Raw genomic sequence first — 25,828 nt, 5'->3', positions numbered from 1 at the left:
TTGTACACTCAGTGTAGATCATTTGAAAATGCAAACTAAATTGCCTTGAACTTGTCACGTAATAACAAGGTTATGTAGAGATGAATTTGAAAGATTTGTTTACTGTAAGATATTACATAAAAATGCTTTATTACTTCCCAACGTCAAATACCCTCAGAGGTCTACTGTGGTAGAGTGAGTACTTATGGTCATCTCTCTGCCTCCAGTGCCATTCGAAAGCAAACGGAAGGGTCCTTTTAAATTGACCATCCTTAAGAGGAAGAGTATTGGTTAAGAGTTTGGGCTTGGTTTCAATGATTTAGCCATGGCTATAAAGCATGACCTGGTGAAAATAAGTAAGTTGTGGGTGGAAATATGTATCAGATAGAGAGAGAAACAGAGAGTGTCTGAGACCTCTGTGAAGGCCTCAGACACTAACCATTTCACTTCACTGATGTTTGAGAAATTAGTTTCTTTGTCAATTAGGCACATGATGAAACATTGTCATTGATAATTACCTGCAGTCAGAGCAAAATATTGTCTCAGCCCCACAGTCAGTGCACCGCCATATTATCTCTGGCTCGATCACACACGGAGCAGATGGATTTTACTGGGGGGGGTCCGTGCAGTTGCTCCCTTATTTCTCTCCATGCAGTCACTGTTTCCCATTTTCTCCTCTGAGCATTGGTAGACTGGGTATTACTTGTAGATGGACTATGGTCCTCCCTATGGTCCTGAGGACGTTCCGAGCTGGAGGTGCAGCACTGAGGTACAATGTGCCTCTTTCTTTTTCCTCTCAATGGAATTTCCTTTCCCAGGATAGATTTGTTTTCCCAAATTTGGGCATTGTTGCACAATCCTGAAACAAAGACAGTTCTGAAGAATCAGATAAATAAAATATAGTTGATCAAACTCAAGGCAAGAAGCCAGCAAATTCCTGTCCACTTTCCAAAGGTATTCACCATATGTCTCACAAATAATTTGACAAGGATTATGCAACATTTAAGGCAGAGTTCATCAAATAGATTCAGCCCCTGGCCAATTTTTTCTTGAGCAGATAGTCGGGGGGCCCGAACATGAAACAAATATTTGTAGATTGCAAATTCACTTCAATATGCCTAAACATATAATATTTGACTAAAATCGAATCATTTCAAACCTTGATTACATTTGGGAACATTGCGTAGGGTGCCGTCTTTCGGATGGGACGTTAAAATGTGTCCTGACTGTGGTCATTAAAAATCCCATGGCACTTATTGTAGGAGTAGGTGTGTTCACCCCAGTGTCATAGCTAAATTACCAACCTGGCCACATTCAATCATGGCCACCTAATCATCCCTAATTGACATATATCTCTCCTCACCTCTCCACCTGATAGCTGATGTGTGGTGATCGTTCTGGCACATAAATGTTCGGCACTACACATTGATGGTGGATGAGGTGGGTTTCCCCCTACTATGAAAAGCGCTTTGAGTACTTCAGTTGGTAGAAAAGAGCTATATCATCCATTATTAATTATTAGTACACAATCAGATTTCAAAAATTAAAATCACTTGGGAGCTGATTTCCTGGTGTTTTTTACATATTTTATGTTCAACAATTTTAGATTTTTTAAATATATTTTATTGTTATAGAAAATGATAATACCAACAATGTTTTTATAGATATGTTTTTTATACATACAGTACCAGTCAAAAAAATGTGGACACCTACTCATTCAAGGGTTTTTCTAAATTTCTCTTTATTTGAACTATTTTCCACATTGTACAATAATAGTGAAGACATCAAAACTATGAAACACATTGAATCATGTAGTAACCAAAAAAAGTGTTAAAGAAATCAAAATCCTTTGCCTTGATGACAGCTTTGCACACTCTTGGCATTCTCAACCAGCTTCATGAGTTAGTCACCTGGAATGCATTTCAATTAACAGGTGTACCTTTTATTAAAAGTTAATTTGTGGAATTTCCTTCCTTCTTAATGAGTTTGAGCCAATCAGTTGTGATGTGACACGGTATGGGTGGTATACAGAAGATAGCCCTATTTGGTAAAAGATCAAGTCCATATTATGGCAAGAATAGCTCAAATAAGCAAAGATAAACGACAGTCCATCATTACTTTAAGACATGAAGGTCAGTCAATTTCCAGAACTTTGAAAGTTTCTTCAAGTGCAGTCGCAAAAACCATGAAGCGCTATGATAAAACTGGCTCCCATGAGGCCCGCCATAAGAAAGGAAGACCCAGAGTTACTTCTGCTGCAGAGGATAAGTTCATTAGAGTTACCAGCCTCAGAAATTGCAGCCCAAATAAATGCTTCAGAGTTCAATTAACAGACACATCTCAACTGTTCAGAGGAGACTGCGTCAATCTGGCCTCCATGGTCGAATTGCTGCAAAGAAACCACTACTAAAGGACACCAATAATAAGAAGAGACTTGCTGGGCCAAGAAACACAAGCAATGGACATTAGACTGGTGGAAATCTGTCCTTTTGGTCTGATGAGTCGGTGAGATTTTTGGTTCCAACTACCGTGTCTTTGTGAGACGCAGAGTAGGTGAACGGATGATCTCATGGAACGCATGTGTGGTTCCGACCATGAATGGAGGTATGATAGTGTGGGTTGCTTTGCTGGTGACACTCAGTGATTTATTTAGAATTCAAGGCACACTTCGACTGATATGCTAGCTATTGCCACCTAGTGTTGCGTTGTGGGTTTTGTATTCGACTTGAGCTGCAACAGATTTCCACACCAATTTTCACATGTTGCTACCAACCTTACTATAATGACAAAATGAACCATTTGTTCACAAAAAATAACGTTTTCAAATATGAGTGTTATTTAACACTGTAAATTATAGGAATTAGTGGTTTGGGGTGGATTTTTCCTTTAATTGTTGACATCGACCAGAATCAAATAGTTTGGCCTGCATCATGCAAAAGGACACCGCAATCATAATTATTGGGAGTAGGGTGGAGTTCTCTATCTCAACAGCATCCTGCATATGGCTCTCCATTCATATTCGACTGATAAATTGCAATACATTTCATCACCAAAGGGTGTCAGGAAATTCTATTTTGGACCACAGCTCACAAGCAACCTTGTTATGCATACATATTGGATAAAACAAACAATCTATGAATAAGATAGCCATAAGTGAGACTTGTATATTTATGTTAGGCAGATCTTTAACCCAAAAGCATTAAGCCAATTGAGGGCTTATAGTGGTCCCAACAGTTTTACATATACTGAACAAAAATATAAAACGCAACATGCAACAATTTCAAAGATTTTACTGAGTTACAGTTCATATAAGCAAATCAGTCAATTTAAATACATTATTTAGGCTCAATTCTATGGATTTCACATGACGGGAAATACAGATATGCATCTGTTGGTCACTGATACCTTTTAAAAAAATATTAGGGCTTGGATCAGAAAACCAGTCGTTATCTGGTGTGATCACCTCATGCATGATATGTACATGTCGGGATAACTCTCATGTACATTCGGAAAGTATTCAGACACTTTCCCCATTTCGTTACATTACAGCCTTATTATAAAATTTATTTTAAAAAATTCCATTAATCTACACACAATACCCCATAATGACAAAGCAAAAACATTTTTTTTTTTGTGCAAATGTCAAGGGGTCTGATTGCACTGTATATATGGGTCATTCTATGAAAATGGTGGCTTTATGAAGAGCCAACTTTTACACATTTCTTTAAAAAATCATAACTTAGTTAACCCCTTAACATTATATATCAACATAAATGACAGCTTAACATATTTTTTGATTTTTACTACATTACATTAATTTGCATATACAGTTGAAGTCAGAAGTTTACATACACTTAGGTTGGAGTCATTAAAGCTCGTTTTTCAACCACTCCACAAATTTCTTGTTAAGAAACTATAGTTTTGGCGAGTCGGTTAGGACATCTACTTTGTGCATGACACAAGTAATTTCACTGTATCACAATTACAGTGGGTCAGAAGTTTACATACACTAAGTTGACTGTGCCTTTAAACAGCTTGGAAAATTCCAGAAAATGATGTCATAGCTTTAGAAGCTTCTGATAGGCTAATTGACATAATTTGAGCCAATTGGAGGTGTACCTGTGGATGTATTTCAAGGCCTACCTTCAAACTCAGTGCCTTTTTGCTTGACATCATGGAAAATCAAAAGAAATCAGCCAAAAAAAGTAGACCTCCACAAGTCTGGTTCATCCTTGGGAGCAATTTCCAAACGCCTGAAGGTACCACGTTCATCTGTACAAACAATAGTATGCAAGTATAAACACCATGGGACCACGCAGCAGTCATACCGCTCAGGAAGGAGACGCGTTCTGTTTCCTAGAGATTAACGTACTTTGGTGCGAAAAGTGCAAATCAATCCTAGAACAGCAAAGGACCTTGTGAGGATGCTGTAGGAAACAGGTACAAAAGTATCTATATCCACAGTAAAACGAGTCTTATGTCGACATAACCTGAAAGGCCGCTCAGCAAGGAAGAAGCCACTGCTCTAAAACCGCCATAAAAAAGCCAGACTATGGTTTGCAACTGCACAAGGGGACAAAGATCATACTTTTTGGAGAAATGTCCTCTGCTCTGATGAAACAAAAATGGAACTGTTTGGCCATAATGACCATCGTTATGTTTGGAGGAAAAAGGGGGAGGCTTGCAAGCCGAAGAACACCACCCGAAACGTGAAGCACGGGGGTGGCAGCATCATGTTGTGGGGGTGCTTTGCTGCAGGAGGGACTGGTGCACTTCAAAATAGATGGCATCATGAGAGATGAAAATTAATGTGGATATATTGAAGCAACATCTCAAGACAGTCAGGAAGTTAAAGCTTGGTCGCAAATTGGTCTTCCAAATGGACAATGACCCAAAGCATACTTCCAAAGTTGTGGCAAAATGGCTTAAAGACAAAGTCAAGGTATTGGAGTGGCCATCACAAAGCCCTGACCTCAACCTATAGAACCTATAGAAAGCCCTGACCTCAACCTCAACCTATAGAAAATTTGTGGGCAAAACTAAAAATGCGTGTGCGAGCAAGGAGGCCTACAAACCTGACTCAGTTACACCAGCTCTGTCAGGAGGAATGGGCCAAAATTCACCCAACTTATTGTGGGAATCTTGTGGAAGGTTACCCGAAACGTTTGACTCAAGTTAAATTTAAAGGCAATGCTACCAAATACTAATTCAATGTACGTAAACTTCTGACCCACTGGGAATGTGATGAAAGAAATAAAAGCTGAAATGAATCATTCTCTGCTATTATTCTGACATTTCACATTCTTAAAATAAAGTGTTGATCCTACCTGTGTCACGGCATTCAAGAGAAGAAGATGAGGACCAAGGTGCAGCGTAGTGCGTGTTCATATTTAATTTAATAACCGAAAATGCCAAAAAGCATAACCGAAACAGTTCTGTCTGGTACAGAATACGAAACAAAACACATCTACCCACAAACACTGGTTGGAACAGGCTACCTAAGTATGGCTCCCAATCAGAGACAAAGATAGACAGCTGCCTCTGATTGGGAACCACACCAGGCCAAACACATAGAAACACAACAACATAGAAAAAAGAACATAGACTGCCCACCCTAGTCACACCCTGGCCTAACCAAAATAGAGAATAAAAAGCCTCTCTATAGCCAGGGCGTGACAACCTGACCAAAGACAGGGACTTTTTACTTGGATTAAATGTCAGGAATTGTGAAAAACTGAGTTTAAATGTATTTGGCTAAGGTGCATGTAAACTTCTGACTTCAACTGTATAATTAAAGACAGAAAAGGTTAATGATAATACTAAGAAATTGTTTGGATTAGTAATAATTGACTTTAAACACACGTGTATAGTTCTATTGTCTGACATTTTTCCATTTATACTATTGTTTTGCTGTTTGTCACATTAGAAATAATTGAGGGTGAGTCATCAAAAGTGAATGATCATATCCTTAAAATGTTTACTAATGAATGTAGCAACAGTTAGGTAGATACAAAAACCATATTCAATTATATTGGGCAACTCTGATGCCAGAACACCAATATGCCATACAGTAACACCAGTGACACAATGTGAAATCAATGACAAACATAAGATTATTTCAAACAAATTTTATCAATTTATTAGTCATATTTTTAATTTCTGCTGGATCATGCCTTCTGCTAGGTGAGATGGTGCAGGGGATGGGGGGCTCCTCTGCCACATAGAGGACACTTGCTTGTGTGACCCCCGAAGTGAACTGACTGGATCTCTGAAGCATACTTGCAAGTGAAGTTCTCACTGAAGTCTATATGGATCAGGCAATCCCTGAGGGTCCGGTAGATGCTTTACTGCCATCTAATGTTGAACAGATGTCTCCTGAATTTAAAGAGTCTAGCTTGGAATTGGGTCACCAGCTCTTCCTCCGTTATGGCTATATCCAGTGATTAAGCTGCTTTCCTCTTGTTCTTCATTTGCTCTGTTGTGCTCTATCTTCCCCAGACACCCCTGGGTGAGCGACACCTCTTTGTTGGATTGCTGTCTGGCCGGTGGTACAGTGGAGTGTTCACATTCTTGGCATTGACCATAGGCACATGTCTTTGAATTGTTACAGACTGTGCTATCTGCCATCTCCTCCAGATTGCTGGAATGTGAAAGACCAAGTTTGTACATTTTCTCCACCAAAAATGTATGTTCTCATGAGTCTTGCACTGGCAGGTTTCTCGGTTTCTCTCCTTCGGTGTCACCACCCAAAATGGTCCCTCTCTGCAGAAGAAGGCATATGAAATGTTTAGCCCATGCTCAGCAAAACATTTATTGTGGAGGTTTTTCCAGGAATCACAAAAGAGCCTCCTCTGTTTCTTAATTTTTCTTAGTGTGATAGTGTTTGTCTTGCCAGGGGTTTGCCTGCTGACATCATATCTTAGGTAGAATTGTCGTACAGCTCTTTTGTTTATTTCAGCCAAGCTTGTTTGTCAAACTCTGTTTCGGGGCTTCCAGGCTTTGTATGAAAAACCAATTCTCTGCTCACACAACTTTTTGAATTTGTATTTCTTTATCAGCTTTCCTGTCAGTATATTTACAAACCCCTGTTTGGCTTTGTCTGCTTTGTCTGCTTTGTACTTTGCTCTAGTGGAAGTTTAGAGTTGTTCTAATTGATGAAGAGGCCGGGCAGCCTTGTAGAGTGCTTCTCGTCTTCGTTCTTGGACAGTCAAGGTCTTGATTTTTAGCCTGAAAACAGTGACAATGTTTTTTGTATTTGTGGTGTAGTCTTTTGTACTTTTCTAACTTCTCTTGCAACTCCTGACGTTTTCTTCTGCCTATCTGTGCTTCTCTACTGCGCACTCTCCGCCCTTGGATTCGTTGTCTGTAAAGATGTAATATATAATTGTATTTTATTTCCAGTGTAAGATGCATGCAACATAATACAAACATGAAATCCTACTCTGCCATGCCTATCCACAAAACTACGTAGCCTGTTAAAACACTATATATCAATTCTCGTGCCATGTGACAAATATTGTGTAGGCCTACTTAAAGGGATAGTGCATCTGAATTACGAAATGACACATTGGTTACCTTACCGTGTAAGTAGTCTATGGACAAGGTATGACAGCAATCAATGCATTGGTTTTGTGCCACAAATGCAAAAGAATTAGCATTTGAAACAGTGGCCAGGTAAACAAAAGCATGGCTTGCTGTCATACCTTGTCCATAGACTGCATACATGGTAAGGAAACCAATATGTAATTTTGTAATTTGGGTGAACTATCCCTTTAAGTAACTCTGTAGATACAGAGTACATGTGTCTTCCTACAGACAGATTGTCTTAATTCTGACCTTGCAGTACTGGGTTCACTGTCTGGAGTGGATGGGGGGGTCAACACTGTCGTTCTTGCTCTCAACCTCTCTGTTTTGCCTGTCTGACCCGCCATTTCCTTCGCTCCTGTCTTTTTTCCCTTTCTGTGAGATCCTTCACTCTCTTTTTTGACTCTCTAAATCCTTTAAGTAAGTCTGGTGTTTTTGTTTGAGGTAGGCTGCTCTGCGGTGTGGGTCAGCATCCCTGCACTGTCTGTAGAGTCTTTGCTTTCAGCAGCACCTAATTTCGCCATATCTAACAAAAGGAAAGCCATATTATGTGATTACAATATTGAAACAGTAATAAAATGCAAATAAGTATTTTTTAATATAATTGTTGAGGGTTTTATAAAACATTACGTTGAGAAAAAAGTTTGTGGTGTTATTGATTGTCACTGGCATTATCGTCATGCCACTGGTGTTACCAGCAAGAACAGAAACACCGGTGACAAATCTGCAGACAAGATATCTAAGATGGCAGCCACTGTATCTCAAACCACACTTCTTAAATTGTAAATAAATCACTTAATCATGCAATTTTATCAATAATTTGAATCCAATTTCCTTTCCCCTTACTATAAACTGTATAACACCAGTGACACATCTTAAGTCCTCGCATGAAATTACCAAGTTAATCATCAAATTGTTAAAAAGAGAGAGTGCACACTCACCATGTGCTTTCAAAACAGTCCCATCTCCAATGAACCTTCAATGACCCAGGAAGAATTTGGCAAGGATGTTGCATTTTTTCAAAGTGGTGGTTTTTATATACACTGCTCAAAAAAATAAAGGGAACACTTAAACAACACAATGTAACTCCAAGTCAGTCACACTTCTGTGAAATCAAACTGTCCACTTAGGAAGCAACACTGATTGACAATAAATTTCACATGCTGTGGTGCAAATGGAATAGACAAAAGGTGGAAATTATAGGCAATTAGCAAGACACCCCCAATAAAGGAGTGGTTCTGCAGGTGGTGACCACAGACCACTTCTCAGTTCCTATGCTTCCTGGCTGATGTTTTGGTCACTTTTGAATGCTGGCGGTGCTTTCACTCTAGTGGTAGCATGAGACGGAGTCTACAACCCACACAAGTGGCTCAGGTAGTGCAGCTCATCCAGGATGGCACATCAATGCGAGCTGTGGCAAGAAGGTTTGCTGTGTCTGTCAGCGTAGTGTCCAGAGCATGGAGGCGCTACCAGGAGACAGGCCAGTACATCAGGAGACGTGGAGGAGGCCGTAGGAGGGCAACAACCCAGCAGCAGGACCGCTACCTCCGCCTTTGTGCAAGGAGGAGCAGGTGGAGCACTGCCAGAGCCCTGCAAAATGACCTCCAGCAGGCCACAAATGTGCATGTGTCTGCTCAAACGGTCAGAAACAGACTCCATGAGGGTGGTATGAGGGCCCGACGTCCACAGGTGGGGGTTGTGCTTACAGCCCAACACCGTGCAGGACGTTTGGCATTTGCCAGAAAACACCAAGATTGGCAAATTCGCCACTGGCGCCCTGTGCTCTTCACAGATGAAAGCAGGTTCACACTGAGCACATGAGCACATGTGACAGACGTGACAGAGTCTGGAGACGCCGTGGAGAACGTTCTGCTGCCTGCAACATCCTCCAGCATGACCGGTTTGGCGGTGGGTCAGTCATGGTGTGGGGTGGCATTTCTTTGGGGGGCCGCACAGCCCTCCATGTGCTCGCCAGAGGTAGCCTGACTGCCATTAGGTACCGAGATGAGATCCTCAGACCCCTTGTGAGACCATATGCTGGTGCGGTTGGCCCTGGGTTCCTCCTAATGCAAGACAATGCTAGACCTCATGTGGCTGGAGTGTGTCAGCAGTTCCTGCAAGAGGAAGGCATTGATGCTATGGACTGGCCCGCCCGTTCCCCAGACCTGAATCCAATTGAGCACATCTGGGACATCATGTCTCGCTCCATCCACCAACGCCACGTTGCACCACAGACTGTCCAGGAGTTGGCGGATGCTTTAGTCCAGGTCTGGGAGGAGATCCCTCAGGAGACCATCCGCCACCTCATCAGGAGCATGCCCAGGCGTTGTAGGGAGGTCATACAGGCACGTGGAGCCCACACACACTACCGAGCCTCACTTTGACCTGTGTCTGTCAGCGTAGTGTCCAGAGCATGGAGGCGCTACCAGGAGACAGGCCAGTACATCAGGAGACGTGGAGGAGGCCGTAGGAGGGCAACAACCCAGCAGCAGGACCGCTACCTCCGCCTTTGTGCAAGGAGGAGCAGGTGGAGCACTGCCAGAGCCCTGCAAAATGACCTCCAGCAGGCCACAAATGTGCATGTGTCTGCTCAAACGGTCAGAAACAGACTCCATGAGGGTGGTATGAGGGCCCGACGTCCACAGGTGGGGGTTGTGCTTACAGCCCAACACCGTGCAGGACGTTTGGCATTTGCCAGAGAACACCAAGATTGGCAAATTCGCCACTGGCGCCCTGTGCTCTTCACAGATGAAAGCAGGTTCACACTGAGCACATGAGCACATGTGACAGACGTGACAGAGTCTGGAGACGCCGTGGAGAACGTTCTGCTGCCTGCAACATCCTCCAGCATGACCGGTTTGGCGGTGGGTCAGTCATGGTGTGGGGTGGCATTTCTTTGGGGGGCCGCACAGCCCTCCATGTGCTTGCCAGAGGTAGCCTGACTGCCATTAGGTACCGAGATGAGATCCTCAGACCCCTTGTGAGACCATATGCTGGTGCTGTTGGCCCTGGGTTCCTCCTAATGCAAGACAATGCTAGACCTCATGTGGCTGGAGTGTGTCAGCAGTTCCTGCAAGAGGAAGGCATTGATGCTATGGACTGGCCCGCCCGTTCCCCAGACCTGAATCCAATTGAGCACATCTGGGACATCATGTCTCGCTCCATCCACCAACGCCACGTTGCACCACAGACTGTCCAGGAGTTGGCGGATGCTTTAGTCCAGGTCTGGGAGGAGATCCCTCAGGAGACCATCCGCCACCTCATCAGGAGCATGCCCAGGCGTTGTAGGGAGGTCATACAGGCACGTGGAGCCCACACACACTACCGAGCCTCATTTTGACTTGTTTTAAGGACATTACATCAAAGTTGGATCAGCCTGTAGTGTGGTTTTCCACTTTAATTTTGAGTGTGACTCCAAATCCAGACCTCCATGGGTTGATAAATTTGATTTACATTGATCATTTTTGTGTGATTTTGTTGTCAGCACATTCAACTATGTAAAGAAAAAAGTATTTAATAAGAATATTTCATTCATTCAGATCTAGGATGTGTTATTTTAGTGTTCCCTTTATTTTTTTGAGCAGTGTATTTTAACACCAGTGACATGACATTGAGGGACAGCTATTACTTATATTTTAGGTTGTCCACTAAATAACTATAATACTTTCATTTGTATTATGACATTTAAAGAGGGAGAAAAATATATTTTTAAACTAGAAATATGTCACTAAACCATGACTCCTGACCCGGGGGACAAGCCAATTTCATGGTACTGACCGTGCTCTACAATATATAGAAAAATAGTTTGCAATATAACTGTCTTACATATGTTTTATTAATAATAAAAGGTCAATAAAAAAAGTGTTTCCCCTGATGATTAAGGCAGGTACAGGAAAGCCACCATTTTCGTAGAATGACCCCTATCACTACTAAGCTATAGAGATGCATGCATTGTCATATTCTCTTGATGAAACGCTATAATTCATGTTAAATCATGTTAGTTAAGTATTGTAAACTGAAGTACACGTCTTCCGTCCAGTAAGTGTACACGTTTAAAGACGTTCTTATTATTTAAGATCTGCATGGATTTTGTTATATTTAGTCTTCTTTGGGGTTAAATGATAAAGAGACACATAAAACTCCCCTGTAAAAAAAGGGTTATTATATAATGTATATCATTTTGCACTAGACTTCAGTATCCTGGGTCTGTGCAGATAAACGATATGTAAGCACGTTGTGTTATGTTACTTGAAAACATAAAATGTCTCTACTTTCGGTATGTATTTTATTATGTAGGCTATTACTATTGCGCATTGTACATATATTTAACTGTATTAAAAACTACAATACTGTGGTATATTACTCGTCCTATTCATTTCAACTATCCCTTGTTATCTTTGTTGGTATGACTCAGCATGTAGGCCATAACATAGCCCTCGACAAAGCGCAAAAATGTTATTTCATTTTACTTGGTAAGAAAATGTATTCGTACTCTATATATGCACGGAAAGCGCTCTAATCAAGGTGCACCCACCAACTGTTACCCCAAAGTTTAATAAAGGTGCAATAGAATTGTAATAGTTCGCCTAATTTCAGTTTGTGTGACAAAACAAGCAATGCGCATAGTGTAGAGAAGCCATGTACCATCTAAACAGCTGTGGAAATATATTGTCAATAACCAAAATATTGTATTTTCAGCTGTTTGAAGCTGGTGTACAAAACCGAAAGTAAAAGACGCAAAAACTAAACTTAAGAACCGGAAGCATATAAATAATTAACATAGAACAGATCAACTGCATCTTAGACTTTTGCTTTCAATTACAATTACATATCCATAACTCATTTATATTTGGTTGGGTCTCCCAAAAAGTTACATATTGCAGCTGTTGGATTTGGATAGGCGCTTGGACTGACAGTTGTGAGGAACAATCGCGACCCTGCAGACAACAAAAAAATCGTTGCGACCCATCAAATGGGATAGTCTCTGCTGCCCTCGCGCGTTCTTTTATCGTGATGATTTGAACTGAATGTGCCATTGACGGAAGTTCTTAACCAGTTTAGCTAGCTTTTCCTGTAAAGGGTGACACTGACAGCTTCTCGCGGAACTTATCATCTGTAGTGAGTTGTGAAAACTAGCTAACCTCCTAAATAAACATTTAGATGCTTGTTCTGATCCACAGCAAAAACAGGTAACTACTTTCTTTGTATGCATTGTCAGTTTAACCCAAACAAACATGTTCGCCTAAATAGCGCACAGGAAGCCTGCAATCAGTTATGAGAGAGACCGCTATTCAAAGAAACGGACTCATTTCATTGTCAACAAAACAACTCATTTATTTGGCTAAACTTAGCTTTAGAAGTACACTGAGGAAATTACATTATTTTGTAATGTTACAGCCTATGTAACAAAATGTAGAATAAGTGTTTTTAATACAACATTTCCAGTGTTGGAAAAAGTACTCAATTGTCATACTTGAGTAAAAGTAAATGTAATTTATAAAATTACCTTAAGTATCAAAAGTAAAAATAATTTCAAATTCCTTATATTAAGCAAACCAAACGGCACGTTTTTCTTGTTTTTTAATTTACAGATAGCCAGGGGCACACTCCAACACTCGGACATAATTTACAAACGAAGCATTTGTGTTTAGTGAGTCCGCCAGATCAGAGGCAGTAGAGATGACCAGGGATGTTCTCTTCATAAGTGCGTGAATTGGGCCAGTTTCCTGTCCTGCTAAACATTCAAAATGTACTTTTGGGTGTCAGGGGAAATGTATGGAGTCAAAAGTACATTATTTTCTTTAGGAATGTATTGAAGTAAAAGTAAAAGTTGTCCAAAATAAAAATAGTAAAGTAAAGTACAGATATAAAAAAAATAAGTAGTACTTTAAAGTATTTTTTACTTAAGTACTTTACACCACTGATCATTTCTAGCTAGTATAGGTTACATTATAACTTCACCGGTAGGCTATTCCTTGAATTTACGATCTGTCAAAATCATGTTCCTTGATCTTGCTAACCGGCTGCAATAGCATGCTACCCGACTGAGTCTGCATATTGCTATCCTCACTGCACCAGGAGACTTGCGCCAAGACAAGCTCAACAAAGAGCCAGTCATCATTATCATCATGTCGGGAACACAATCGCAAGCTACAGCCTCCTCCCTCCAGATATGCAGGTAAGCGAAACGATGCGCTGTGTTAAGAAATGTAATTTATATGTTTCTGTATCTGTGACATATTGGATGAGATCCAACGAGTGTACTGTAGAGAGCAGTTCAACTACCGGTTTGCATGCACATTTCAAAGCGGCCCGATAATCCGCCAAATAGATTTTGCTCTCGGTTTATTCCGGCAAATGTTGACTGCATAGAAGTCACATAAGGACGACACACTATAATAGGGACAAATACTGTTCTTCTTAGTACAATACACAACGACTACCGGCAGCTGAGCCTCAAATTGTACACGCGATCACATGTTGTGTGAGGATCTTTTCGACAATGATGCTTGGATATGACGGACCGGTACAAGATGCGTAGAGGCAAACAAGGACATCTTAAGGTCGTCCTGGGGCATTTTTAGTATATTTGCGAGACCCCTGTAAATCACATCACACAAGTAGGCCTAATACATAAATAAATAATTAAACTCCCAAATAACCTCTCGCTATTCAGTTTGAATGGGCAAACGTCAGACCAGTGTGTGCTGACTAGTATAATTGTATCCGTTTTAAATCGTCTCCCAAACAGTTCCGGTTGTCGTAAAAAGTAAACAGAACAATAAAACATGGGCAGATAAATTATGCGCATTCCCGTCGGCGGTAGTTTTGTTAATATTTGCATTGGCTTTTGTCGCAGCATTCATCTTATCAAATGCCTTTGCTGAGTCTTACAATGTAGTCTACAGCAGCGTCCATTTGCACTGCATTATGGTTCTGTATTATCATCCTCCTAAAGGTAGAAAGAAGCATTGCACCACACCAAGAGAGACAAAGGCATTGCTCAATATGAACATGTCCCATGAAGAAGAAAAATGGCAAGACTAGCCTATACTTAACACTGATTGCTAAAATGCTTTAATAGTTTGTTATAATCATGAATGTCTTATTATAAGGCTTATTATCTTACTATAAGGATACTAGTGTTATGTATTTCTATGTAGCAGCTATTCAATTGGACACCATAGCTGCTTGTTAGTATCATTAGCTATAAAATGATAATACAACATTGTACGTAAGTTGTAGTAGGCTACAATGCCTTATGACTCTCACATACTAAAACAATTAATAATGTATTAAAATCATATTGGTCCTACTCTGGAACATTCCATTGCAAAAGCGGAAATCCAACCAACTTCACCTCCCTTTCGGATCATAAACCAGGGTGGAGCAGATCCATGACATAGCAACACAGTAAATGAGAGTGAGTAGTTTCTAGACATGTATCGGCCATATACGTTTATCATTAGCCAAGGCTCCTCCCCTGGCATGTGTTTACACTTGGGTCAGTCAATTTGGAGGGAAGCATTTTTACTGGATTGTATGGAGCAAGCATGTCTGTGACTACTGCCAGGTAAGAGAGAACAATGCCATGTAGTGCTTAGAAAGTTCAAATTAAAACCTTAGAGTCGGTCTGATACTTTACAGGCAGCCAATGCCGCGAGGCTTAATCTGCAGTAATGTGATTGTACTTTCTTGTCATGTTGGTTAAAATGTGTCCGATAGTGTTCGGTACAAGTTATAAGTTCTTATTTTAGGTACTTGACCAACCAGACCATAGGGCATGACTACACAAAACCTTGCTCTCCCAGCTTTGGCGTTATCTGAATCAGATCAAATCTATTCTCTGTTGTCGATGACTTCACTAAGCTTAGACAATAGACTATTTGAAATCATTCAAATAATTGTAGCGTTTGCTGTAGTCTGCCTGGAGTGCCAGATGGGCAGGGTTTGAACTCTTGCGACTATTCTATTTGTTTCATTGTGCCAGGCAAACACAATCAATCCCAGATGAAGTATTTTAAAAGAGCGCAGGACACATAGCCGTGCAGGCTGACACTTTATATTAAGTTCATCTTGTGCCTGTGTAACACTATAATTACTCTAGTAACAACCTTGTATTCACATGCTGTTATATGCACTGTTTTGATTCAAATGATGAGACAATGCTTTTTGTGACCCTTGTGTCAGAAGATGACACCAGTGTAAAATTGTAAGATATCTTAGGGCAGGGGTTCATAAACATTAGACATGGCAAAATGTATGGAATTGCAAGAACATTGGCTTTAAAACAGCCCAATTTCTCTGCACCCCATGACAAAATGTGTAGAATTGCAGGAAATAAGCTTTAAAACCTGTATAATGTTCTCGCCGCCAACAAGATGTATTTTACATTTACTGTACTTTTCACACCATCTGTCAATAACGAAATCTCAAAATACTCTGGATACATTCAGTAACATAATAATATTCATAGAAATCTTGGAGTAGGTGCAAGATAAGAAAAATGGATTACAAGGGTTTGAGTGAGAGGTCTAACTGGTGTCTCCAAGTGGCCACACACCTCTCCAAACTGCACAGTTACTAAGTCATTTCAATGCACTTTTTTGACTCAAGGAAAGAGCCTTCAACTATAAGGTGCTTTTTTGAGCTCTCCTAGCTTTGCCATTGAGGAACTGAAGCAAGCACACTTGTAGTTTACATTTACATTTAAGTCATTTAGCAGACGCTCTTATCCAGAGCGACTTACAAATTGGTGCATTCACCTTATGATATCCAGTGGAACAGCCACTTTACAATAGTGCATCTAAATCTTTTAAGGGGGGGGGGGGGGTTAGAAGGATTACTTTATCCTATCCTAGGTATTCCTTTAAGAGGTGGGGTTTCAGGTGTCTCCGGAAGGTGGTGATTGACTCCGCTGACCTGGCGTCGTGAGGGAGTTTGTTCCACCATTGGGGTGCCAGAGCAGCGAACAGTTTTGACTGGGCTGAGCGGGAACTGTACTTCCTCAGAGGTAGGGAGGCGAGCAGGCCAGAGGTGGATGAACGCAGTGCCCTTGTTTGGGTGTAGGGCCTGATCAGAGCCTGAAGGTACGGAGGTGCCGTTCCCCTCACAGCTCCGTAGGCAAGCACCATGGTCTTGTAGCGGATGCGAGCTTCAACTGGAAGCCAGTGGAGAGAGCGGAGGAGCGGGGTGACGTGAGAGAACTTGGGAAGGTTGAACACCAGACGGGCTGCGGCGTTCTGGATGAGTTGTAGGGGTTTAATGGCACAGGCAGGGAGCCCAGCCAACAGCGAGTTGCAGTAATCCAGACGGGAGATGACAAGTGCCTGGATTAGGACCTGCGCCGCTTCCTGTGTGAGGCAGGGTCGTACTCTGCGAATGTTGTAGAGCATGAACCTACAGGAACGGGCCACCGCCTTGATGTTAGTTGAGAACGACAGGGTGTTGTCCAGGATCACGCCAAGGTTCTTAGCGCTCTGGGAGGAGGACACAATGGAGTTGTCAACCGTGATGGCGAGATCATGGAACGGGCAGTCCTTCCCCGGGAGGAAGAGCAGCTCCGTCTTGCCGAGGTTCAGCTTGAGGTGGTGATCCGTCATCCACACTGATATGTCTGCCAGACATGCAGAGATGCGATTCGCCACCTGGTTATCAGAAGGGGGAAAGGAGAAGATTAATTGTGTGTCGTCTGCATAGCAATGATAGGAGAGACCATGTGAGGTTATGACAGAGCCAAGTGACTTGGTGTATAGCGAGAATAGGAGAGGGCCTAGAACAGAGCCCTGGGGGACACCAGTGGTGAGAGCACGTGGTGCGGAGACAGATTCTCGCCACGCCACCTGGTAGGAGCGACCTGTCAGGTAGGACGCAATCCAAGCGTGGGCCGCGCCGGAGATGCCCAACTCGGAGAGGGTGGAGAGGAGGATCTGATGGTTCACAGTATCAAAGGCAGCCGATAGGTCTAGAAGGATGAGAGCAGAGGAGAGAGAGTTAGCTTTAGCAGTGCGGAGCGCCTCCGTGACACAGAGAAGAGCAGTCTCAGTTGAATGACTAGTCTTGAAACCTGACTGATTTGGATCAAGAAGGTCATTCTGAGAGAGATAGCAGGAGAGCTGGCCAAGGACGGCACGTTCAAGAGTTTTGGAGAGAAAAGAAAGAAGGGATACTGGTCTGTAGTTGTTGACATCGGAGGGATCGAGTGTAGGTTTTTTCAGAAGGGGTGCAACTCTCGCTCTCTTGAAGACGGAAGGGACGTAGCCAGCGGTCAAGGATGAGTTGATGAGCGAGGTGAGGTAAGGGAGAAGGTCTCCGGAAATGGTCTGGAGAAGAGAGGAGGGGATAGGGTCAAGCGGGAAGGTTGTTGGGCGGCCGGCCGTCACAAGACGCAAGATTTCATCTGGGGAGAGAGGGGAGAAAGAGGTCAAAGCACAGGGTAGGGCAGTGTGAGCAGAACCAGCGGTGTCGTTTGACTTAGCAAACGAGGATCGGATGTCGTCGACCTTCTTTTCAAAATGGTTGACGAAGTCATCCGCAGAGAGGGAGGAGGGGGGGGGGGGAGGGGGAGGAGGATTCAGGAGGGAGGAGAAGGTGGCAAAGAGCTTCCTAGGGTTAGAGGCAGATGCTTGGAATTTAGAGTGGTAGAAAGTGGCTTTAGCAGCAGAGACAGAAGAGGAAAATGTAGAGAGGAGGGAGTGAAAGGATGCCAGGTCCGCATGGAGGCGAGTTCTCCTCCATTTCCGCTCGGCTGCCCGGAGCCCTGTTCTGTGAGCTCGCAATGAGTCGTCGAGCCACGGAGCAGGAGGGGAGGACCGAGCCGGCCTGGAGGATAGGGGACATAGAGAGTCAAAGGATGCAGAAAGGGAGGAGAGGAGGGTTGAGGAGGCAGAATCAGGAGATAGGTTGGAGAAGGTTTGAGCAGAAGGAAGAGATGATAGGATGGAAGAGGAGAGAGTAGCGGGGGAGAGAGAGCGAAGGTTGGGACGGCGCGATACCATCCGAGTAGGGGCAGAGTGGGAAGTGTTGGATGAGAGCGAGAGGGAAAAGGATACAAGGTAGTGGTCGGAGACTTGGAGGGGAGTTGCAATGAGATTAGTGGAAGAACAGCATCTAGTAAAGATGAGGTCAAGCATATTGCCTGCCTTGTGAGTAGGGGGGGAAGGTGAGAGGGTGAGGTCAAAAGAGGAGAGGAGTGGAAAGAAGGAGGCAGAGAGGAATGAGTCAAAGGTAGACGTGGGGAGGTTAAAGTCACCCAGAACTGTGAGAGGTGAGCCATCCTCAGGGAAGGAACTTATCAAGGCGTCAAGCTCATTGATGAACTCTCCAAGGGAACCTGGAGGGCGATAAATGATAAGGATGTTAAGCTTGAAAGGGCTGGTAACTGTGACAGCATGGAATTCAAAAGAGGCGATAGACAGATGGGTCAGGGGAGAAAGAGAGAATGTCCACTTGGGAGAGATGAGGATCCCAGTGCCACCACCCCGCTGACCAGAAGCTCTCGGGGTGTGCGAGAACACGTGGGCAGAAGAGGAGAGAGCAGTAGGAGTAGCAGTGTTATCTGTGGTAATCCATGTTTCCGTCAGTGCCAAGAAGTCGAGGGACTGGAGGGAAGCATAGGCTGGGATGAACTCTGCCTTGTTGGCCGCAGATCGGCAGTTCCAGAGGCTGCCGGAGACCTGGAACTCCACGTGGGTCGTGCGCGCTGGGACCACCAGGTTAGGGTGGCAGCGGCCACGCGGTGTGAAGCGTTTGTATGGTCTGTGCAGAGAGGAGAGAACAGGGATAGACAGACACATAGTTGACAGGCTACAGAAGAGGCTACGCTAATGCAAAGGAGATTGGAATGACAAGTGGACTACACGTCTCGAATGTTCAGAAAGTTAAGCTTACGTTGCAAAAATCTTATTGACTAAAATGATTAAAATGATGCAGTACTGCTGGCTGGTGAAGTAGGCTAGCTAGCAGTGGCTGCGTTGTTGACTTTGTTTGAAAGTGTTGCTGGCTAGGTAGCCTCGATAACTGGCTAGGTAACCTCGATAACTGGCTAGATAATTACTCTAGACTACACAATTATCTTAGATACAAGGACAGCAAAGACAACTATGTAGCTAGCTAACACTACACTAATCAAATCGTTCCTTTGTAGTGTTTCGGTAGAAGTTGGCTAGCTGGCTAGCTAGCAGTGTTGACAACGTTAGGACGGCGAAAATAGCTGGCTAGCTGACTTTGTTTGAAAGTGGAGCTGGCTAGGTAACCTCGATAACTGGCTAGATAATTACTCTAAACTACACAATTATCTTAGATACAAAGACAGCAAAGACAACTATGTAGCTAGCTAACACTACACTAATCAAATCGTTCCGTTGTAGTGTTTCGGTAGAAGTTGGCTAGCTGGCTAGCTAGCAGTGTTGACAACGTTAGGACGGCGGAAATAGCTGGCTAGCTGACTTTGTTTGAAAGTGGAGCTGGCTAGGTAACCTCGATAACTGGCTAGATAATTACTCTAAACTACACAATTATCTTAGATACAAAGACAGCAAAGACAACTATGTAGCTAGCTAACACTACACTAATCAAATCGTTCCGTTGTAGTTCCCACCATCACACAATTACTGTTGTTTTTTTACGCAATCCAAAAACGTTCCATTATAAATCACAATCCGGGCCAGATGTGCATCATCTGAATGCTTATTCTATTGCAACATGACTAGCTAAGTTATAAAATACGATCTTACAGTGTTAGGCTTCCAAAAGGCACTTCAGAGTAACAGATTGTCATTTTAGTGCTCATAGAATGGAGTCATGAGTTCATTCAAGTGTGTGTTCCGCAGCTAATTGTCTTCACAATACAACGGACATGGGCTCATTCTGTTCAGGACAACCCAGGGTATAACACATGTCATCTTTGTAACTGTGGATCAAACATAGCCATAATAAACATTGATACTGTAAATTACATTCGTTTTCAAAAATGGAAATGTGAAGTGCACATTTGGACTCATGGGTGTGTGGTTTGCTTCTATGACATCAAAGCGGTATTTGTTATAATCCTCAACGTCTCTTCTTTCAGAACACATCGACTCCTCTCGATTTACAGCATTTCCCTCACTCAGACAAAAACACATTTGTAAATGTAGCGCAATTAGCCAGAGGGACGGGGACATCTTCTTGTAGCACACGTGGTGCTAAAGTTTATAACTGCTGTCAGTCAAAACCCATACAGTGCTGTGAAGCGGAGAACTTGAGCTTTAATGTCATGTATAGCATGTTACTGTACAGCCACTGCATTCCAATTTAGGCGGTTATCAATGCCAAAATCTGCCATTTTCAACCCGTATACAGGATGACAGTGGATGTGAGTCAAAAGGGCTACCAACCAGTTAATCCAATAGCAAAAAATACAAGATACATGTTTCTGAAAGTAATATGCTACTGTACTGTAAATTACAGTACATTACACTGTTTTAACATTAGGTTATACACTTGTACTACCCATCAACATTTACTGAAAATAACATTTCCATAATTTCTATACCATGTGTGATCAAAGGTGTGATCATTGAAGATCTTCCACAATCATTGATGCATGAATACATTGTATTTTTCAGATATAATTACAACGTGGGTGAACTGTAACAGATTAAATTAAACAAAGGAAACAATTGAAAGAAAGAAACTAGTTAACAGGCAGTAGTTTGCTGTCATGGCTGTTGAAGGAAGTGGACCAAGGTGCAGCGTGGTCAGCGTACATTTTCTTTTATTATAAAAAATGACGCCAACAAAACAACAAACGAGAAAACAACCGTGAAGCTAAAGGCTATAGTGCCAACAAACAAAGACAACTTGGAAAAAAGGGATACCTAAGTATGGTTCTCAATCAGAGACAACGATAGACAGCTGTCCCTGATTGAGAACCCTACCCGGCCAAAACATAGAAATACAAATAATATAATATAGAATACCCACCCCAACTCACACCCTGACCAAACCAAAATAGAGAAATAAACAGGATCTCTAAGGTCAGGGCGTGACAGTACCCCCCCCTCAAAGGTGCGGACTCCGGCTGCAAAACCTAAACCTATAGCGAGGGTCTGGGTGGGCATCTATCCGCGGTGGCGGCTCAGGTGCGGGAAGCAGACCCCGCTCCACCACTGGCTCACCCCACTTTGGTGGCACCTCTGGTGCGGGGACCCTCGTCGCCGACCCCGGACTGGGGACCCTCGTTGCGGGCCCCGTACTGGGCACCCTCGTTGCGGGCCCCGGACTGGGCACCCTCGTTGCGGGCCCCGAACTGGGGACCGTCGCTGGAGGCTCCGGACTGGAGACCGTCGCTGGAGGCTCCGGACTGGGGACCATCTCTGGACTGGGGACCATCCGGACTGGGATCATCACTGGAGGCTTCTTGCCATGGATCATCACTGGAGGCTTCGTGCCATGGATCATCACTGGAGGCTTCGTGCAATGGATCATCACTGGAGGCTTCGTGCCATGGATCATCACTGGAGGCTTCTTGCCATGGGCAGTCTGGTACGTGGAGCTGCCACAGGGCTCACTAGGCTGGGGAGACATACAGGAGGATTAGTTCTGGGCGCAGGCACAGGACATTTGCATCAAGCCTGTCTTGCGCATTTGGCCAAAGGTTCTCATCCATATTGCAGTGAATGTCCTCATTGTTGATGCACCTAGGGAAAAACCTTTTGGTATGGGGAATCCAAGCCTGACATTGGTCTGGGTTGATGTCATCGCATGACTCATCAATGGACATGCTCATGTGGATGGCGATCATACACCTTCCAACTCCGTTCTGAAAATAATTCCTCGATAGGGTTGAGGAAAGGAGAGTATGGGGCCAGGTATAGGGTCAGGAATCGGGGATGGACTGGAAACCATGCCTGAACCACCTCTGTATGATGGAACCTGACATTGTCCCACACAATGACATAGGTGACTCCTTCACCTTGACAGGCCTGCTCAGTCTCATTGAGGAACTCAATGTAGGACCCAATACTACTAGGGATGCATTGGTGTATTGGTGTATTAGATATATTGGTGAACATATCGGAATCGGCCGATATTAGCTAAAAATGCCAACATCGGTATTGGCCAGATGTCTAGTTTAACGCCGATGTGCAAAACCGATGTCAAAGCTGATGTGCATACCTATATAATGTAGGTACATGACGTAATACTCGGTGACACCCACAGAACACAACTGGGAAGAGTTTACGCAAATATTAGCGTTGTAGCTCTTATCGCAGGACTGTGACTGTGTGAAATCACCTCCCCAGTCAGCCTATTGTTTGTATTGACATTCATATTGCACTGTACAGCTTTACCTAAGGATTGGGGATCAATGAAATGGCGTATCAGTCTACTCAATACCCACAATATTTTTTCCCAACGTCCTCCTCAGAGTTATCAGACTCCAAAACATCCACCCAGTATTGTTTTTCCTTAGGAATAGTGTTCAATACACATAGATTGACAATAAATGTGGCTCAATTCACAGTTGTTTCAGAGTCCCGCAATAATAGCTACGACGCTAATGTTCTCTGGGTGTCACTGAGTAGACTGATACCCCATGTCATTGATCCATAATCCATAGGTAAGGCTGTACAGTGAAATAAGTTTGCCCCCAATGTAATTCTAAAGTATAATACATCCAGTGTGATTTCAACAGATATTTGTCAAATTAACAAATTATTGTCTTTTGTTGATTTTATATAAGAACATTCCAACCTTGTTTAGCATGATCTATTCAATTATGGCATAATTCTACTGTCTGTATTCATTTGCATTACTGTCAGTGACATACATTTATTTTGAAGGCTAACCGCAAAGTCCACTATTCTGGCTAATCCTTATTGTGGCTAGCTTCACATAGATGGGTCCGACCATCATTAATCAAATAAGAACTGTCTTATAAATTAGGGTTATTTTAGATGATGACAACAAGCTATATAGTTAGCTAGCTATAGCTACTGAAACAGATTATGTCGTTTTGCTATGTTTTTGGGGAAGAACATTGTTTGCATCCATGAGCTAGTTAGCTTTTTTTTAATGACCAGCACTGTAGGTGCGCGAGACAACTTTACCAGCATCATAGCATACGTATCGATGAATCGTTGTGACATATGAAATAGAGTGATAGTGTAATCAATGTGTAATGCCTACGTTGAAAATGTATTAAGGTGTTAAATTATTATGTGTCGTGCAGTCATATTCAGGTCCTGATTGGTCAACAAGCTTATTTGACACGCAAAGACCTTAACGGCATTTCATAGTGTGAGAAATCCTGATTGAGAATGAAACGACTGAACAAATTAACAACAAAAGAGCACAGCAAGTTAGTGAAAGAAATAGGTTTTGATTAGGTTTTACTGGTAATGGGGAAATATGTAAATGCCAACAAAATAACGTTTTGGTCAGTGTGGTGTGTGTGTAACCTTTATTTAACTAGGCAAGTCAGTTAAGGACAAATTCTTATTTACAATGATGGCCTACCCCGGGCCAAACCCGGATGATGCTTGGCCAATTGTGCACTTCCCTATGGGACTCCCAATCAAGGCCGGATGTGATACAGCCTGGATTCGAACCAGGGACTGTAGTGACGCCTCTTGCACTGAGATGCAGTGCCTTACACCGCTGCGTCCATGTGTGTGTGTTAACTATTTAACTGTACTAGAATGCTTAAAAGGCCACAAAAATGTTAAATATCGGTTATCGGTATCAGTATCTTTTTTTTTTTGCAAGGAAAATATCGGATATCGGTATCAGCCAAAAATGTAATATCGGTGCATCACTAAATACTACACCATCTTCGGATATTGCAGCACACACGGAGATGTTTTCCCCACGTTGTCCGGGCACTTGAACGGTCGCCCATTGGCCGATGAGGTTCCACTAACAGCGCTGAGTTTTGGCCAAGTTGAAGCCTGCTTCATCAATAAATATGTATTTGTGATGTTTCACAGCAGCATCAAGCTCCAGCACCATGTAAAAAGAGATGTGGGTTAGTTCTTTTCAATTACAACATGATTGTGAAGTAGCATGTGCATCAAATACTGACAGTAATCTTACAGTATACAGTGGTGCTGTACTTGAACATACTCGACCTGCAGTTGTTGCAACCGGTCGTTGTTTCTCTCAAAAGGCGGTTGATTGTAGGCAGGCTGATGGATGCCACATTGGTGAAGGTGTCATAGTTGTCCTCAATGACCTGTTTTATTTTTGTCAGCACGATATCATTCCTGGCCCTCACCATTTCCACCACTTCCCGCTCCTGCACATGGCCACCACCATGGAGTCTTCTGTCATTCTGAGGGTAGAAAAGAGTATGGTCAATCTGTCATTAGAATCAAATCAAAATCAAATCAAATTGTATTTGTCACATGCGCCGAACACAACCTTACAGTGAAATGCTTACTTGCAAGCCTTTAACCAACAATGCAGTTTTAAGAAAAATATGTGTTAAGGAAAAAATAGATAAGTAAAAAAATAAGAAATAAAAGTAACAAATAATTAAAGAGCAGCAGTAAAATAACAATAGCGAGGCTATATACAGGGGGTACCGGTACACAGTCAATGAGCGGGGGCACTGGTTAGTCGAGGTAATTGAGCTAATATGTACATGTAGGTAGAGTTAAAGTGACTATGCATAGATAATAAACAGAGAATAGCAGCAGTAAAAGAGTAAAAGAGGGGGGACAATGCAACCTGTCTGGGTAGACATTTGATTAGCTGTTCAGGAGTCTTATGGCTTGGGGGTAGAAGCTGTTGAGAAGTCTTTTGGACCTAGACTTGGCGCTCCAGTACCGCTTACCGTGCGGTAGCAGAGAGAACAGTCTATGACTAGGGTGGCTGGAGTCTTTGACAATTTTTAGGACCTTCCTCTGACACCGCCTGGTATAGAGGTCCTGGATGGCAGGAAGCTTGGCCCCAGTGATGTACTTGGCCGTAGGCACTACCCTCTGTAGTGCCTTGTGGTTTGAGGCCGAGCAGTTGCCATACCACGCAGTGATGCAACCAGTCAGGATGTAGAACTTTTTGAGGATCTGAGGACCCATGCCAAATCTTTTGAGTCTCCTGAGGGGGAATAGGTTTTATTGTGCCCTCTTCACGACTGTCTTGGTGTGCTTGGACCATGATAGTTTGTTGGTGATGTGGACACCAAGGAACTTGAATCTCTCAACCAGCTCCACTGCCAGCCCCGTCGATGAGAATGGGGGTGTGCTTGGTCCTCCTTTTCCTGTAGTCCACAATTATC

The 25,828-nt window shown here is 42.9% G+C and overlaps 1 protein-coding gene across 5 annotated transcripts in view; it reads left to right on the top strand.

The window, feature by feature from the left end:
• Positions 1–12,618: 12,618 nt before the first annotated feature.
• The window catches only part of acot7 (acyl-CoA thioesterase 7), a 72,275-nt gene continuing 59,065 nt past the window's right edge, over positions 12,619–25,828 (top strand). Inside the window, exons 1-2 of one of the 5 annotated variants that reach the window (XM_039008438.1) lie at positions 12,619–12,752; positions 13,642–13,741. In XM_039008438.1, the coding sequence (XP_038864366.1) occupies positions 13,692–13,741 (50 nt within the window). In that variant the 5' untranslated portion in view covers positions 12,619–12,752; positions 13,642–13,691. Of the gene's footprint in view, positions 12,753–13,595; positions 13,742–14,954; positions 15,137–25,828 lie in introns of those variants that run through there. The other 4 variants (XM_039008437.1, XM_039008434.1, XM_039008436.1 and 1 more) reach the window with 4 other exon arrangements.

The sequence above is a fragment of the Salvelinus namaycush genome, chromosome 14 (assembly GCF_016432855.1).
Source record: "Salvelinus namaycush isolate Seneca chromosome 14, SaNama_1.0, whole genome shotgun sequence".
Taxonomy (NCBI): Eukaryota; Metazoa; Chordata; class Actinopteri; order Salmoniformes; family Salmonidae; genus Salvelinus; species Salvelinus namaycush.
Note: the sequence above shows the minus strand (reverse complement) of the source record. Positions and strands in the feature narration are given on the sequence as shown.